The following is a 15,447-nucleotide window of genomic DNA, read 5'->3' on the forward strand; positions in this document are numbered from 1 at the left end:
CATTTTCCTCTTCTACCCAGTGCCAGTCTCTTGAATAATCATAATTTTATTTTCAAATCTGCCAGAAGAACAAAGTATTTTGGGCCTTACTATACTCTGTTATCTATTCTCTTTTTTAGCTGTTTTTCATGTGTGTTTTTGTTGGTCTTTTGCTTAATTTTCTGATAAACTGAATTTTCATAAAAATTAAAAGAAATAAAGAGAGATAATTCTACATGATATCTGTTTATTTTTAAAACTGTATTACTGAAATAGATGTACTTTTTGAGTATAATACAATTCATTGATATACATCTGTATAATATCGTGCTTTCCAAATATGAGCGAGCTACAGGTATACTTCCTGAACAATTTGTTTTGTTTTGTTTTGTCAATAATCTATACAATATTTCAAATAATTTCAAACACGTAGCTGGTTATAAAGCTTGAATTATATGTCAAATATCATTGTATGCGAATAAAGGGTAGATCGGACTTTCTCGTTTGGGTGATTTTTTTTCTCTCTCTCTTGCAGTGCCACACTGTTCAATGCGTCTCCAAGTGCGCACGACCCGTCTGCAGCAGCGCTCGCTCTGCAGACCGCCTGCCAGGCATCTGGAAACTCTGCGTTCATTTCTGGAACCACCGCTTTCCACTCAGTCACCCCCCAACAGGTGGATTAAGTCGAATCGGACATGCACATTGGTGGAAATTAACCACAGGGAGGAAAGTAGAGGTGTTGCAGAACTAGGTCTGTTCTACCCTGGAAATTCGGAAACTCGTGGCTTTTTTTTATTCTTTCTTTCTTTTTTCCTTTTACCGGGATTTTTTTATTCTTGTTGTTTTGCGCGGTGAGATGAATGCGGTGTTTTGACGCGCATTAAGACCGAATGGAAATTGAAACGCGCGGGATCAAGATGTATTCAGAAGTGCGGCGAAGTGACAAAAAAAACACAGTAGAGGATGCAGACTGAAGCAGATTGACAGAATAAAGACAAACTGGCTTCTGAGGGCACTAACATATCATCAAGAAGGCGTTTCTCATAAATTCATCGCACATCTGTTCTGAATTTGAGAAGTTGAGATAGACGTTTTTTATGCTGCTCTCCAAAGGAGGAACCTTGATCTTCGTGGACGATGCCCCAGTGTTCAACAGCCATAAGGTTTGTTGTTCAGTTTGTAAATTCAAAATAGCTAACGGCAGCTTTCAATTGGCCTGAACAGGACAGAAAAGCAACATCAACAACAAAAAAATAAATAAATAAACGTGGCATCCAGTTAAAAATAGACTATATCTATATAGATATATATATATATATATATCTATATAGATATATCTATATATATATATATATATATATATATAGATATATATATATATATATATATATATATATATATATATATATATATATAGATAGATAGATAGATATATATAGATATATATAGATATATATATATATATATATATATAGATTGATATATAGATATATATAGATATATATATGCTGTACATATATATATATTATTATTTTTTTGACATTTTTGATTCTTGTCACACCAGTCACATACACACCAGTTGTTGGAAAATTACAATTTAATGATAGCTTCAATCTCACTGCAAGTTTCAAAGTGGGTCATTTAAATATATTGCAAATCCTCTCAGCTTTTGCTGCCTGAACTCTGCAACTTTTACATCATGTTATGATGCCATTGAATATAGCCATACACTTACAACTGTAAGAGTTTGAGTGAGTATGTGTGGGAATTTTACAATCTTTCAATGCATGGACAATCTGCATTTCAAAATGTAATAAATTGACCATTATATGCTGTAAGGTTTAGAGGACTGAGAAAACTAGCTAAAAAACAGTCTCTATGTGTGTTCATTACATAATATATATTAAGAAAAACCTAGGGAGAATTTAGAGAGACCAATTAACCTGACAGTCATGTTTTTGGACTGTGGGAGGAAACCGGAGTACCAGGAGAGAACCCACGCATGCACAGGGAGAACATGCAAACTCTGTGCAAAAAGACCCCGGGCCAGGAATCGAACTTAGGTTATATGAGAACCCAGGACATTCTTGCTGCAAGGCAACAGTGCTACCAACTACACCACTGTGCAGCCCTACTCTTATTGTAAGTAGAATAAAATGCTGGTATACTTCATGTTTTAGTATTCTCACTTGTCCAACGCACCTGAATGAAATGATAGCTCATTAAGCAGACCACTGCAGAATGTTGACATGCTGAGGATGTCGTTGGACCATTTAAACCAGCTGGGTTGGTGTAGAGACTCATCTAAATCTGGCAGGACACCAGCCCTGGAGGACTGGAGCTGGACACCCATGACATAAACATAGCTATTTTTAATCCCTTTATGTTTCTTGATAATCAGAAATCATCTCAAGCTCAAAAATGGAATTTAGGGGCGTGCTCCGGTGGCGTAGAGGTTAGCGTGCCCCACATTTGGAGGCCCTCAGTCCTCGACGCAGCCATCGCGGGTTTGATTCCCGGACCCGACGACACTTGCCGCATGTCTTCCCCCCTTCCTGTCAGCCTACTATGATAAAAGGGACACTAGAGCCCACAAAAAGGACACCCCGGTGGGGAAAAAAAAAAAAAAAAAAATGGAATTTAATAACTTAAACTCGAGTTCGCTTGAGACACTAAACTTTTTTTCTTTTTACTATAATCCCTCTAGACTAGGAGTGTAACCATCATCTTAGAACTGGTTAAGTTGACACAATTACCCTGAAACCTGAAACATCACAGGTTAAGTTAGTAGACCCCTAAGTGAGAAAGAGACAACATAAGCAAATTATTACTTAGCACATGAAATGGAATGGAACTGACTATAAGAAATATGCCAAAGGGTCTAATTTAATTAAATGTCTTGAATATAAATAATGTAAATAGTCATACATTACACGTGGCCTTCTCACTGTGCTATCTATAATACAGACACAAACAATTTTGGAGTATGAATGAGAGTAATTCTGGAATTCTGTAAAAAAAAAAAAAGTTTCCTGATGCCTGCCTGGTTTCTTCCTGGAACAGATCTAGTTTCTTAGGAAGCTATAATCTCCCCTTAACCCTGCAACACTGTCCCTACTGAAGGCCTTTGATCTAATGTCTCCTCTCTCTTTCCTCTTTCTATTATAGCAGTAAAGATTTATTTTAAATATGCCTAAAGCAATAGTGAATACGTCTGGAATAACAACAAGACAACAAAGCCTGCCCAAGGCAAAGCAAGCTAAGCAGCTGTTTAAGGCCCAAGTCTTTCAGCCCTCTCCCACCAGGGAAATCCTTGGTAGTCCTATGTATCAGTCCATCCCTGGACACAGATAAATTAATCTGCTAATTACTTCATCATTCCAATGTATACTATCTACATTTTTATTCCAAACTTCTATTTAGTTATTTATTTCCAAAGAAGCATTTTATGTGCATGTGTGTCAGCGTAGCTAGCCAACAAACAAATGCTAATTAGGTGACATCTTCTGTCAGTTGAGGATCTAGCTAGAGCCCTGCAGGGATCTTGTATTATCCTCACCTTTTTTTTTTTTTTAACCATGGATATCATTAAATTTCAAGGTCAAAACTTGTCACTGACAGCTTACCCTTGTTTTTTTGAGAAAAGTTGTCCCAACTTTAAAAATGAATTAATAAACCAAATGTTCACTTCATCAGTTTCAGTAAAATACCTCTGTTAATTTTGTAAATATAGTGAAATGTTTTCTTGCTGATGTTTAGCTCAAAGGTAACTTGGTACATTTTGAGATTATGACTTAGAGCCTAGAAAATAGACACTGAACAAAAGCCCATGGGTATAATTTTTTTTATCACATTACTTTATGCAAAAAAAAACAATAATCACATAACAGACATTCAACTGCTCCAGTTAAAGCACAATTTTTTGGACCTAAAGCTTTAGTCAAAATGTGCATATATTTACGCATATGCTATGCTAATTGTAAGCTGTTATTCTTTCTCCTTTCATGGATTTGCTGCTCATTAATGTAATGATAATGAGTCGTCCTGAGACCCTGAGAAAATAAGACAGAGTGGCTTATTAGGCAATAGTGAACTTGAATTATGTATATGAAACTAATACATCTTGACTAACATTCATCCTTTTTTAATTCTTTTTATACACCTTGTCTGACTCATGTTACTGTTTTCAGTGGGTTGCTTAGATACAGGACTTAAGAAAAAAGAAACAATTTTTTGAGTTGAGATTCTGAAATTGCCAGTGACACAACATAATTTAATTTACTTGTAATCCATCATAACCCACAATGCTTAAGATAATCTTGTGTTTAGTTTATGGCCATTTTAGTTATTAATAGCTTTTTCTTGTGTTCTTTTAATTTATTTTGAAAACTGGATTGGTCTTTTAAACGTATTATAAAATTTCTAAGTCGGTTAAAAAAATCTAAATCATTCAATACAGAAATATGTTATGAGGAAATTCATTTTATCAAATATATTATTTTGTCCATGTAATCCATTAATCGCATTACTTTTTAATGATTCGTTTGTAAATTCTGCTCCAGCTCAATCATTCAGCATAACCTTTGATGTATTCACCTTTTCTTCCTCCTTCTTTCCATGTAAGTGAAAGTGAGCACAAACAGCTTCATTTTCTTCCTAACACTTTTTTCTCTGTTTCTTGCAGTGTGAAGTCCCACAGCCTGGCAGCAGCTGTAGCAGTGTTAGTAGGGTGCCGGTAAGCTGAATTCTTGGGAGATGTCACAGCTGTATTACCGGAGGACTGACAGCTCTTCATACCGGGACCGCATCCCGTTACGAATTGTGCGGGCTGAGTCGGAGCTGTCGCCTTTAGAAAAAGCCTACCTCGGAGCTGTGGAGAAGGGAGACTACGCCAGTGTCAAACAAGCCCTGGAGGTTTGTAGAAGTGATTATTAGTACAGTCACTTATAAATGGAAAAAAGGTTATCTACATGTGGCAGTTATGAACAGTTGGAGCTATTTAATTTAAAATTAAATTAAATTAATTTATTTCATAGCAATATTTATTAATAGCAAATACATAAATGCAGCCAAAAAAACAAAAATAAATATATCGAAAAATGTTTAATGGGGTACTTATTTTGTCAAAGTTTTATTTATCTATTTATTTGCAAATTTATTTATTTGAGGAATTATTTATATACTTATTTATATTATAATGGTGTTTTAGTTTATGAAATTTTTGTAAAGTTTCTTTATGTATTTCAGGGACATTTAATTCTCAAGTGTTTATATTCCAGGCACTTTTTTTTATTTAGTGTTCATAAAGTAAGTATTCCATTAAAAAATATTTTTTATGCATATTTTTTTATTTCATGGGGATATTTATTTATTTGATGGAGTATTTATTATAAACAGTATTTAGATATTTATTTATTTAATTTTGAATTAACAGTTCACCATAAAATAGGTTGTAATTGGAGTTATTTGTAAACCATTGAAATGGAATCATTTACCACCATCAAAAAAGCTGCTATTTTCACATTTGGTTAACCACTTTAGCACCTTTTAGACCTGTTGCAGAAGAGAGACACTACATTTCTGTTTCCTTTCATATTTTTTATGTTTTAATGTACTAGAGTCAGTAGTAAAATTGATTATTAGTGATCCAAGTAACATTGTCTAGTGCACAAGTGCCCAAGTCCAGTTCTCGATTGCTACCCTCCAAGTTTTAGATAGATCCTTTCTCCAGCACACCTGGACCAAATTAACTTCTCGTTAGCATGTCTCTGCAGAGTTGAATGAATCCTGTTCAGGGAATTCAGATATCTGGTTTAAGTGTGTACGAACAAAGATGCATTGAAAGGTGCAAAACTCTAAACTCTCAAGGACTGGACTTTGAGTAGAGGTTTTAAAAAGTGGACAAATTTAAGCTTTAATAAATCCGCTCATAACTGGTGATTGCACTCCATAGCAGACATTGACATTTTTACAGTTACACTGATTATCTCTGCTTTTAAAGTGCCCCTTCTTCCCCTTTGAATAAGTGCAGAAGACTTTTTCTTGTCCTATTGCCTACAAAAAAAGAAAAAAAAAAGATTATTTAATTTCCAGTTCATTTCTGGTTAGTTCAAGGCAGTCTTTTTCCTTTAGTGGTAAAAAGGGGAAAAAAAATCAAATGGTGGAGCACAGACCATTTAAAACTAACAAACTTTTCATCTCATGACTCCATATTTTTCCATTCAGGAGGCCGAGATCTACTTTAAGATCAACATCAACTGCATTGATCCCCTTGGCCGCACGGCTCTGCTCATTGCCATTGAGAATGAGAATTTGGAAATCATTGAGCTTTTGCTGAGCTTCAGTGTCTATGTCGGTGATGCCCTGCTTCATGCTATCCGCAAGGAAGTGGTGGGAGCCGTGGAGCTGCTGCTGAATCATAAGAAGCCAAGTGGAGGCATGCAGGTAAGGAGGAGAACAAGTGGAAAATGGGATAGTTTCCATCCTTTCCAAATTCCAATAGAGATTTTGCAGAAGACACTCAACACAGTTGTGTGAATCAAAGGCTGTCTTTTAGCAGCACATAGTACATTTATTTGGATTCAATAAGCGACAAAAACAAAAACACAGCCTTTTACTTATGGGTTTAGACTCTGCAATAGTGCTTATAGCTTAAAATATTTGATAATTAGATGATAGAAAATTACTGGGAAAAACCCTACCTTAACTTTTTCAAGTAAACAACATTAATTGTGTTCTTGCTTGATCACTTGGCAGCCTCTTCAGCAGTTGCCATTACAGTATTTCTTTCTGCTATCTTTCATACATCATCAAAGGTTATCCCAATTCCCATCAAAACTAGAAAAACATAACCCAGAATTACTTCTGGTTAGAAATATCAAATTAAAAGCTCTTCTAGCTTTGTTTAATAAGAAGTTCTACAATTATATTGTAATTTACACCATACATTTGAACATCTTAACTATAAAAAGATGTTAATAAATATTTAGACATTTAATAGATTTAGAAACTGATTTTCTATAATATTATAATCTCTTTCTGTTACTTTTTTATTTATATATCTAATAGGGTAAATACTATATTTAATGACATTTGCCAAACTAATTTCAGAAACACACCGAAAGGATAAATGTAGCAGACCTTTATAGACAGGTTTTGAAAGGCGTAGTATAATTTAAAACTGACTTTTTTCAGCATTACATTAAGTTGTAATGTTATTCCCTCATCAAAAACATACCTGGAGGGTTGGTTTGATTCTTTCACATAAGTTTGAGAAATCCTTTAATCTCTTGTGGCAACTATTTAGCTGTGAAAAATGCTTGGTTAGACTTAGCAACGTCTCTGAGATACAGCTGCGGTTTCTAAGCTTCTGAGCTTCCTCTCCCTTTCCTGCCATGCCTTTCATTAAATTCCTTCAGAGTAGCCATAAGAGATTAGCAAACATCTAGTGGTACTGCGAGTCTCCTGAGGTTATATAATCTACTTGTCGTTGCAAAACTGGTAAAGAAGTTGTTATAGGGTTAGAAAGCATGACAAAAAGCGCACAAATCTATAAATAAGATTCAGTTATTCAGTTCACCCTTTTTTCCCCACCTTGACTATACTGAATATGTCGGCATATTCAAGTTGTCTGATCTCAAAGGTCAATGCTGTCAATTGTTCTTATATTGTGGAACATTCTATTATATTTTGTTTGTATGCAATATCAATAAATTATAATCAGACTTTTTATTCAAAAACAAGTAGCAAAATAAGCTGCAGTTTTTATTTACATATTTTTATTCCTGTAGTTGGTGGGTGTTCTGGAAAGAATTTGTGGCATTTTGATATATTTCACAGGGGAATATTGATTTAACACACGAATAATTTGAGTTATGAGCGCCGTCGTGGAGAGAATTAATTTTGTAAGTCAAGGCCCCATCTATATATGTGTGTGTGTGTGTATGTGTGTGTGCGCGTGCGCATGTGTGTGTAAAAATAAAATACAACTCTAGATTGTGGTTCACAAAATGGTCCCAAAACAAAATGCTATGTTTCTTCTGAGAAAGGATCCAACATGCTCAAATAAAGGAGTTCTTTTATGTCCAATTAAGGGAAAGCTACTTTGTCAGCCTTGAAATACTTCAGCTTTCTGTCATTCAACATAACCGACCTCGGCAACAACTAAAGCTCACAAATCCATCTTCTTCATAAACTCTGTTTTGCAGTTGAAATGAGTCTTATACATTGAAATATGATGGCATTTCCTTGAAGAAAATATGACGTGCAATTTGTGCAAATGTGCTCTTCTCCCTCTTTTATCATGAACATTTTGACAATACTGTCCATCTAAAATGTAATGCCTCTTGTTGTAAGTCAGCGCTGGCAGATAGAAGTTTAATTCTTATTATCAGAAGAGTGTTATGAGTCCTTTGCTGTTACATTTACAAGCTTCATATCCTGTCTGCTCTTCTTCTTACTATTGATGCACCACATCAGACAGGAGAAAACTTATTTCATCAGTCAGCTGATGAGAGATTTCGCTGCTGCTCTTGAGTTTAATGCAACAATGCACCTAATTTTCTTATAGGATAAAGGTGGACTTAAAATGAATAAAAGATTAATAGTTACAATATATTTGCAAAACATAAAAGCAGAAGCATGATTATTCATTCTCTTTACAGAAGTGGATGTGGAGAGTCTGAACCCTTTGCCATTAACATCAATCAGCTGACACATTACCTCTATAACTTAATTCCTTTCTAAGATAGCGTTTCTTTACGTCACATGAGTGAGCTGTGAAAATAGATCACTCTGGCACAACCAAATCCCCTCAAGAGAGCCCCATTGATTAGATTAAAAAGCTGTCTTGGAAAATGCATAGTGTTTGTTGCCAGCATCTTCTCCGAAACTTATTAATGGAAGTATTTGTTTTATGCTTCGCTGAAGATGTGGATATTTATCTTTCTATTCTGCGGAAAGTCTGGATGATTGGCTTTTAATCATCTCACAAATATTCCTGCTTTTATTTATACTTATATTTTGTTGAGGACTCTGTGAATTTCAAGAATTTTTATGGCCATTTTTCACTTTTCTACAACCTTTCCTCTTCAGCTTTTTTCACACAGTTATAGCTCCCAAAATCAAATTCCTTGACAAAAATAAAAAAGGTGAAATCCATATATTTTATTCACTAATTTATGTGATAACAAAGGTTTTGTGTAATATGTTACTTTTAAAAATACTTCCATGCTTGTCAAACCATTGGACAAACATTTTGACTTTTTTATTTTTTACACTTCTAATATTTACTAATTTTATTGGTCTAAAATATGCTGATATTCACCCTTTAAGGAGTTCCATAATTATCATGTGAGTAGAGATAATCATCTGTTAGTGGCACACTTGAACTTATTGTTTCAGAATCACAAGGCACCTTGTGGTTATTTTCCCTTCTTTTTGATAGCTTTGTTTAATTCAAACACCATTTCGTCAGGAAGGAGCAAAATGTAAAGTGAGAACAGTCATGCTTTTCTGATTTACAGCCTTCAGCTTTGTTTTCCACATTGCAATGCAAAACCTGAACTGCTCAGTGTCCCATTTTCTTTCAGCATTATCTAAATGTTTGTGATGTTGTGGGATGACATGTGAAAACCAGCAGGGAGGCTTGAAATAGAGCTCGGTGAAAACTAAAAGTGGCACAGATACTGAGCTCTTGCAGATGCTATTGTTGCATGTTTAATCAATTTGCTGATGGTGGCTGCTTCATTTTAATGAGACCAACAGATATGCACAACACAGAGGAGTGGGTTCTGGTTTCATCTCCTTTCTCCACAATTATCATAACTTCACATCTTGCAGTTTGCGCTCCTCCTGGTCCGTGCTTGGGCACATGCCAGAGCTGTTTGATGTTCATGATTTGAAGTCCGTCCTCCTCCCACGTGGAAAACAGAGTCTATGCTGTGGCTTATTAGATCATCCTCCTCTGCGAAATGCAAAGACTCTCAAAAATGGCCCTGTGCCACCTGACAAAGTGAAGACTAATGGGGTAAACCATACCGTAATTAGTGTCTCCATGATAAAGTGACTTCTAAACATGTTTTTTTTTTTTTAAATGGTCTTAAATATTTTTCTTTGGCTGTTGCTCAGGGTTTTCTATTTTGTCTCGGACCACTGTCTGTGGTCCATGTCTTACCTTTTCACTTTACCTGTCTGGCTCTCAGTATAATCTCTGTAAGAAGAATATCCATTAGTCAGCCATTCAATACATGCTTCTTTGAGTTTATATTTATGTCACAAACAATAAAAGAAGCAACCAACCTGTCCTGGAAAGAGGTGGCAAGCAAGAGAAGGATTCAGGAATGATTGCATAGAGTTGTCTGGGTGGGCAATTATATTCTTGCAAAAAAGGTTTCTGCAGGTGAATATTTGGGAAAGTATATTGGAGAATAAAATTTAACATAGTAAAGACAAATTATAGGAAAAGATTAAAGTAAAGTCTGACCGTATAAGTCAGACTAACAAATGGATAACTTTGCAGCATGGTTGATTTATTTTTATTTCTAAATTGTATTTAGAATTAGAATTCAAGATACGCTACATTGAGAATGCTATATAATTATGTCAATAAATAAAAAAATGGATAGATGCAAAAAAATACTTAAAAGTTTACATTGGACATCAAGAGCAAAGGGCACAAGGACCCATTTCATTCCCCTTTCTCCCTCTCTGGACATGTATGAGTTTTACTGAAGAATATAAAATACAAACTTCTACATTTTAGTTTGACAGACAAATAGATTTTATCTTTTATACATATGTAGCAGGGAGAACTGAGTGAGTGGCAGCATCAATGTGATCCTTTTTTAGACTCTTATGTGACAGTAAAAAGAGCTTTATTAAAACCATGATAGGAAAAGAAACTGTCATTCTGGGTGGATCTTCTTACTCATTATGCCTCCTACTGAGGAGATGAGAGCAGAAATTTCATGTACAGTGTGGGTGGGGTCTTGGATGGTGTCTACCTTATGCTTGTTTCTTCTGTTGTAAACATCTGTGATGGGTAAGCCAATTTTACCGTCTGCTGTTCACATTGCTGTAGAAGAGTTCAGCTATTGCACCACACAGTGGTGCTAGAGGTCAGACAGCTTCACAAAACACACCTCCAGAAGGAGATGATGGTTCCTGTGATCACCCACTTCCTCTACAGGTTGCTCAGGAAACATAGCCACTAATGAGGCTTTTTGATGATGTGCTGTTATTTCACCAAAAGTTGTTGGTGAGGTCCTTCCGTAGGTATTTGACATCACCTGTGAAGTTTCCGGACATTTCTTTCCCATTAGAAACTTTATTAAGCAGTTTGTCAATGCCTACATGAAAGTTACTTTCCATGAACAAAATTCCCAATTTTTAAATTAGGTCAATTTTTTTTGAGAAGTACTAAGATGTTCACTCAGAAGTCAGTTTGCAAAAGTCTTCACAACAAAAACTCCAATGGGATTTTTCTCTCCAGCAGTTTTCTGAGTGAAAAAAAAAATCCATCAGGAAGAGGCAGAAAAAATAGAAAATGAGCCCAAATGCTTCCTTAATTAGGGCCTTTGTCCGTAGAAACATTGGAGCACAGCTCTCCAACCTGCTGCTCTGTAGCCTTATGATGCACTACAATGGCTCTCTGTAACTTTAAGAAATTAAATAGGAAGGTTAAATATATGTTATTTCTCTATCAATGGGTCATGTGCAGTTTTAGGGATTGTGTAAATTTTCAGCAAAGACAATAAAGCAAAACAGAAAAAAAGTCTAAGCTTGACTGTTGTTGTGTTAACAGACCTAGTTTTATAGTTAACTAGAAAACCAACAATTAAACTGACTAATTTTGATTAACCCTCATTATTTATTCAATAAATTTTAGTAAATATATTATGAAGGTATCTTTAGGTCTCTGACTTATTAACTTTGTCTGGCAGAGGTACCTGGAGTGCAGCTTTTTAATGCAGGCAAAAGAGGATGAAGTTTATTTGATGTGCAATAAACTCTTTTATGGATGTTGCAACTTTTTTTAGCTTAAGCAAGAAAAATACTTTGTAGTTATCCTACAAATTAAATCTTGAAAAAGTTCAAAAGCCAACACCCTTGATGAAATGTGGGCACATTAATGCACTTCATAGGGAATTTGTGCATCTGCGAAGATGCTGTTAATGCTGAATAATATTCGCAGGTTAGAACCACTGAACAGTGACATTTACCACCATCCTGCATGATAACATCAGACCATTTTCTGCATATATTAAAGCAGCGGGTCTTTATAGTAAAATAAACTGCTGCAGTCTGGATCAGTCAAAATCTGGTGTTTGAAGTCCAAAAATACTTCAAAGGAGCTCCCAATCTGTTGAACAGCTGAAATCTCTTTACCAAACAAGAAGGGGTAAAACATTTTCCCATTTTAAACTAGCACAGCTGGATTTCTAGTTAGTGAACTCATGCAGAACAACAAAAGTTGTGAGGCACAATATTCACCTGAAACAACTTTATTTTTTAAGAAATTGTTACTTAGATCTGGTTCTAAATCAAATTATGCTGTACAAATTTCATTTTTACAGTTGTTGCCACACATCAAATCCATTTTTCTCAGTTTCCCTATAGCTTTTCAAAACAGCAGAGAAAAACTGATATCTTCCAAGCTGTTTTAAAATTCATCTTGGTAATGTTTCCTCACTGGAACTCTGACCTCTTCTTTTCCTTCTGTCATGAGTCTGCCTCAAGTTAAAATCCTTACCCATCTCACATTTCTCTGAATAACTTCCCTTTTTTCCACCAGTGAATCAGATAATAGACTTAAAAGTATCAAAAGGAGCCAACTTACTGTTGCCCACTTGTTCCCCTGAATGACATGAACATAGCTAAAAGGACTCGGCTGCAGTATGTAACAATAGGTATAGGTTGGAGGAGATTTTCTCTGAGCATATTTTCCTCTGAAATATGAGAAATACAGAAATTCCTACTTCCTACTTTAAAAAAAAGTCTTGTCAAATGGTGTTATGCTAAAAAGCATAGTACAAACATTTATGAAATGTTTAAGCTTGTTGTTGAAAGAACTTGACAGACAAAAAGAAGTACCTGAAGGATCTCAAAAACCATGGAACTCAAATAAAAGTATAAAGTCATACACATCTGCCAGCCTAGAAAGAGTTACAAAGCCATTATCCACAAATGGAGGAAACATAGAAGAGTGGTAAACCATCCTGCAAGCTGCCATCCCACTAAAAATTCTCAAAGAGTGCACTGATGACCTATCCAGGGTGTCACAAAACAACTCAGATCAGATTAACTGGCTTCACAGTCGATGACCTCGTGTGCTGCTTGAAAAGTTTCTGTTGACATGTGTGAGTCTGAGAGATTTTTTTCCTCCTCTCTCCTGAAAGGTTCCCCCTATCTTATTGGACAAGCAGTTTTCTGACTTCACCCCTGACATCACTCCCATCATTCTTGCTGCACACACCAATAACTATGAAATCATCAAGCTTCTGGTGCAGAAAGGTGTGTCTATGCCACAGCCACATGAGGTAAGTGAAATAAGTATCTTTGAATAATGTTGTCAATTGTATATTTCATAATTTATACATACCCACTGTATCATTAAGACGTAATTTCACTTTGCAAAATGTGCAGATGAATTAAAAGGCCAGGAGCGTGCTGCAATGTCTAAATATTACAGACATTACAGTGCTTAGCATATTTGATTAATTCAGTGCTTGCTTTGCTACATGGGAACATGATCCATGACTAAACACAGAGAAGCCTCATTAAAATGTGCCCATGATTTATTTGATCTTGCAGGTGCGCTGCAACTGTGTGGAGTGTGTGTCTGGTTCAGACGTGGACAGCCTGCGGCACTCTCGGTCTCGCCTCAACATCTACAAAGCGCTGTCGAGTCCCTCTCTAATTGCGCTCTCCAGCGAAGATCCCTTTCTCACTGCATTCAGGCTCAGCTGGGAGCTGCAGGAGCTCAGCAAGGTGAGGAGAGGAGAGAGACAGCTGTTTGCTGAGCTGAGACACACCGTTCTAAAATTAGACTTTAAAGACTTGAAATATTGGCAGCATGCTCATTAATTAACCATGTGTCCTTTCCGAATCACATTATCTGAAAAACAATTGCCTGTGAATTTTATTTTTAGAAGGCACTGGGAAAAACGTACTGTTACTGAAGTAAAAGCGTATGAAATGAAATGTATACCACACTTTTCAATTTTGGATTTCTTTCTTAAAAAGATGTTTAAAACCATATTGTGTTTGTTTATCACAGGAAGTCCCAATTTAATGCTGTGATACTTTATGTTGGTACTTGTGAAAATGTGAAAAAAAGGTTCATCATCTTGTTAGAGCTGATGGATTTAAGTAAATTAAGAGGTATATCATAATAAGAACAAGTCAAATGTTTTAAAGTGGTGAGGAAAAGCAGGTGTATCTGAAAAAGTGCAGTGACAGAAGCAGGGTTAATTAATGCATTTAAAAATGTACATTTATTAACAAAGAATATGAAAAGCTAATTTTCTGAAACAAAAACTAATCTGTAATTTTAAAGAACGGACATTCTTACTGCCTAAAGAGGAAATTTAAATCTAAAATATAACTGATTATAATGTGGTTAGAGGAAACCAATTTTCCATTCCAAATCACACTGCATTAAAGTTTAATTTGCAATCAGTTCTTTTGAGTTCACAAATTTACTTTTTAATTTGTTTTTATATTAACATCTATAAGGTTTTATTTTGGATCATATTGGTATTTTGTATTTATTCTCTATCTGGCTTTTTTAGGTGGAGAATGAGTTCAAATCTGAGTATGAGGAGCTGTCTCAGCAGTGTAAACAGTTTGCTAAAGACCTCCTGGACCAAACGAGAAGCTCCAGAGAGCTGGAAATGATCCTGAACTACAGAGACAATGCCAACTTACTGGAAGAGGAAGGGAATAATGACCTTGCAAGACTCAAACTAGCAATCAAGTACCATCAAAAAGAGGTATGCTGACACATAAAACTGTCAGTAAGGATGGAGACTTTTCTTTTTGGTTGAGCTGGGTGATTTATTTTATAGTACTGATCAAAACAAGCTTCATGGAATGGAACAAAGAGACAACAGAAGTGATTGCTTGTTTAGGATATATGCTGATTTTGGCATCCCTGTAATATGCACAATTTATAGGAATAAACTAGGACATTCACACATTTAGTTGCATTTGAAATGGCTAAAATTGCACATGGTCATAATAAATAGGTGGAACATCTTTAATCATCATTTTGGAATTTTTTTTCCTCCTTTTAAATGTCACAGATTTAGCTTAGTGTGCTCCTGACAGTTGACCAAAGGTGGAGACCATGATAAGATCAAAGAGCTTTCTGGGACCTACAACAAATTAATTGTTGCAGCTTATGAGTCTGGTTGAAAATCTCAGTTTACAGAGGTCCAAAATCAATTTAAAATCTGACATCCCATA

The 15,447-nt window shown here is 35.5% G+C and overlaps 1 protein-coding gene across 1 annotated transcript in view; it reads left to right on the forward strand.

The window, feature by feature from the left end:
* The first annotated feature begins 517 nt into the window (after nt 1-517).
* The window catches only part of LOC122844495 (short transient receptor potential channel 4-like), a 28,095-nt gene continuing 13,165 nt past the window's right edge, over nt 518-15,447 (forward strand). The window contains 6 exon segments of the mRNA XM_044140003.1: nt 518-1,142; nt 4,664-4,893; nt 6,205-6,423; nt 13,377-13,517; nt 13,792-13,968; nt 14,772-14,972. Of these exon segments, the coding sequence (XP_043995938.1) occupies nt 4,735-4,893; nt 6,205-6,423; nt 13,377-13,517; nt 13,792-13,968; nt 14,772-14,972 (897 nt within the window). The 5' untranslated portion in view covers nt 518-1,142; nt 4,664-4,734.

Source organism: Gambusia affinis, linkage group LG15 (assembly GCF_019740435.1).
Source record: "Gambusia affinis linkage group LG15, SWU_Gaff_1.0, whole genome shotgun sequence".
Lineage (NCBI taxonomy): Eukaryota > Metazoa > Chordata > Actinopteri > Cyprinodontiformes > Poeciliidae > Gambusia > Gambusia affinis.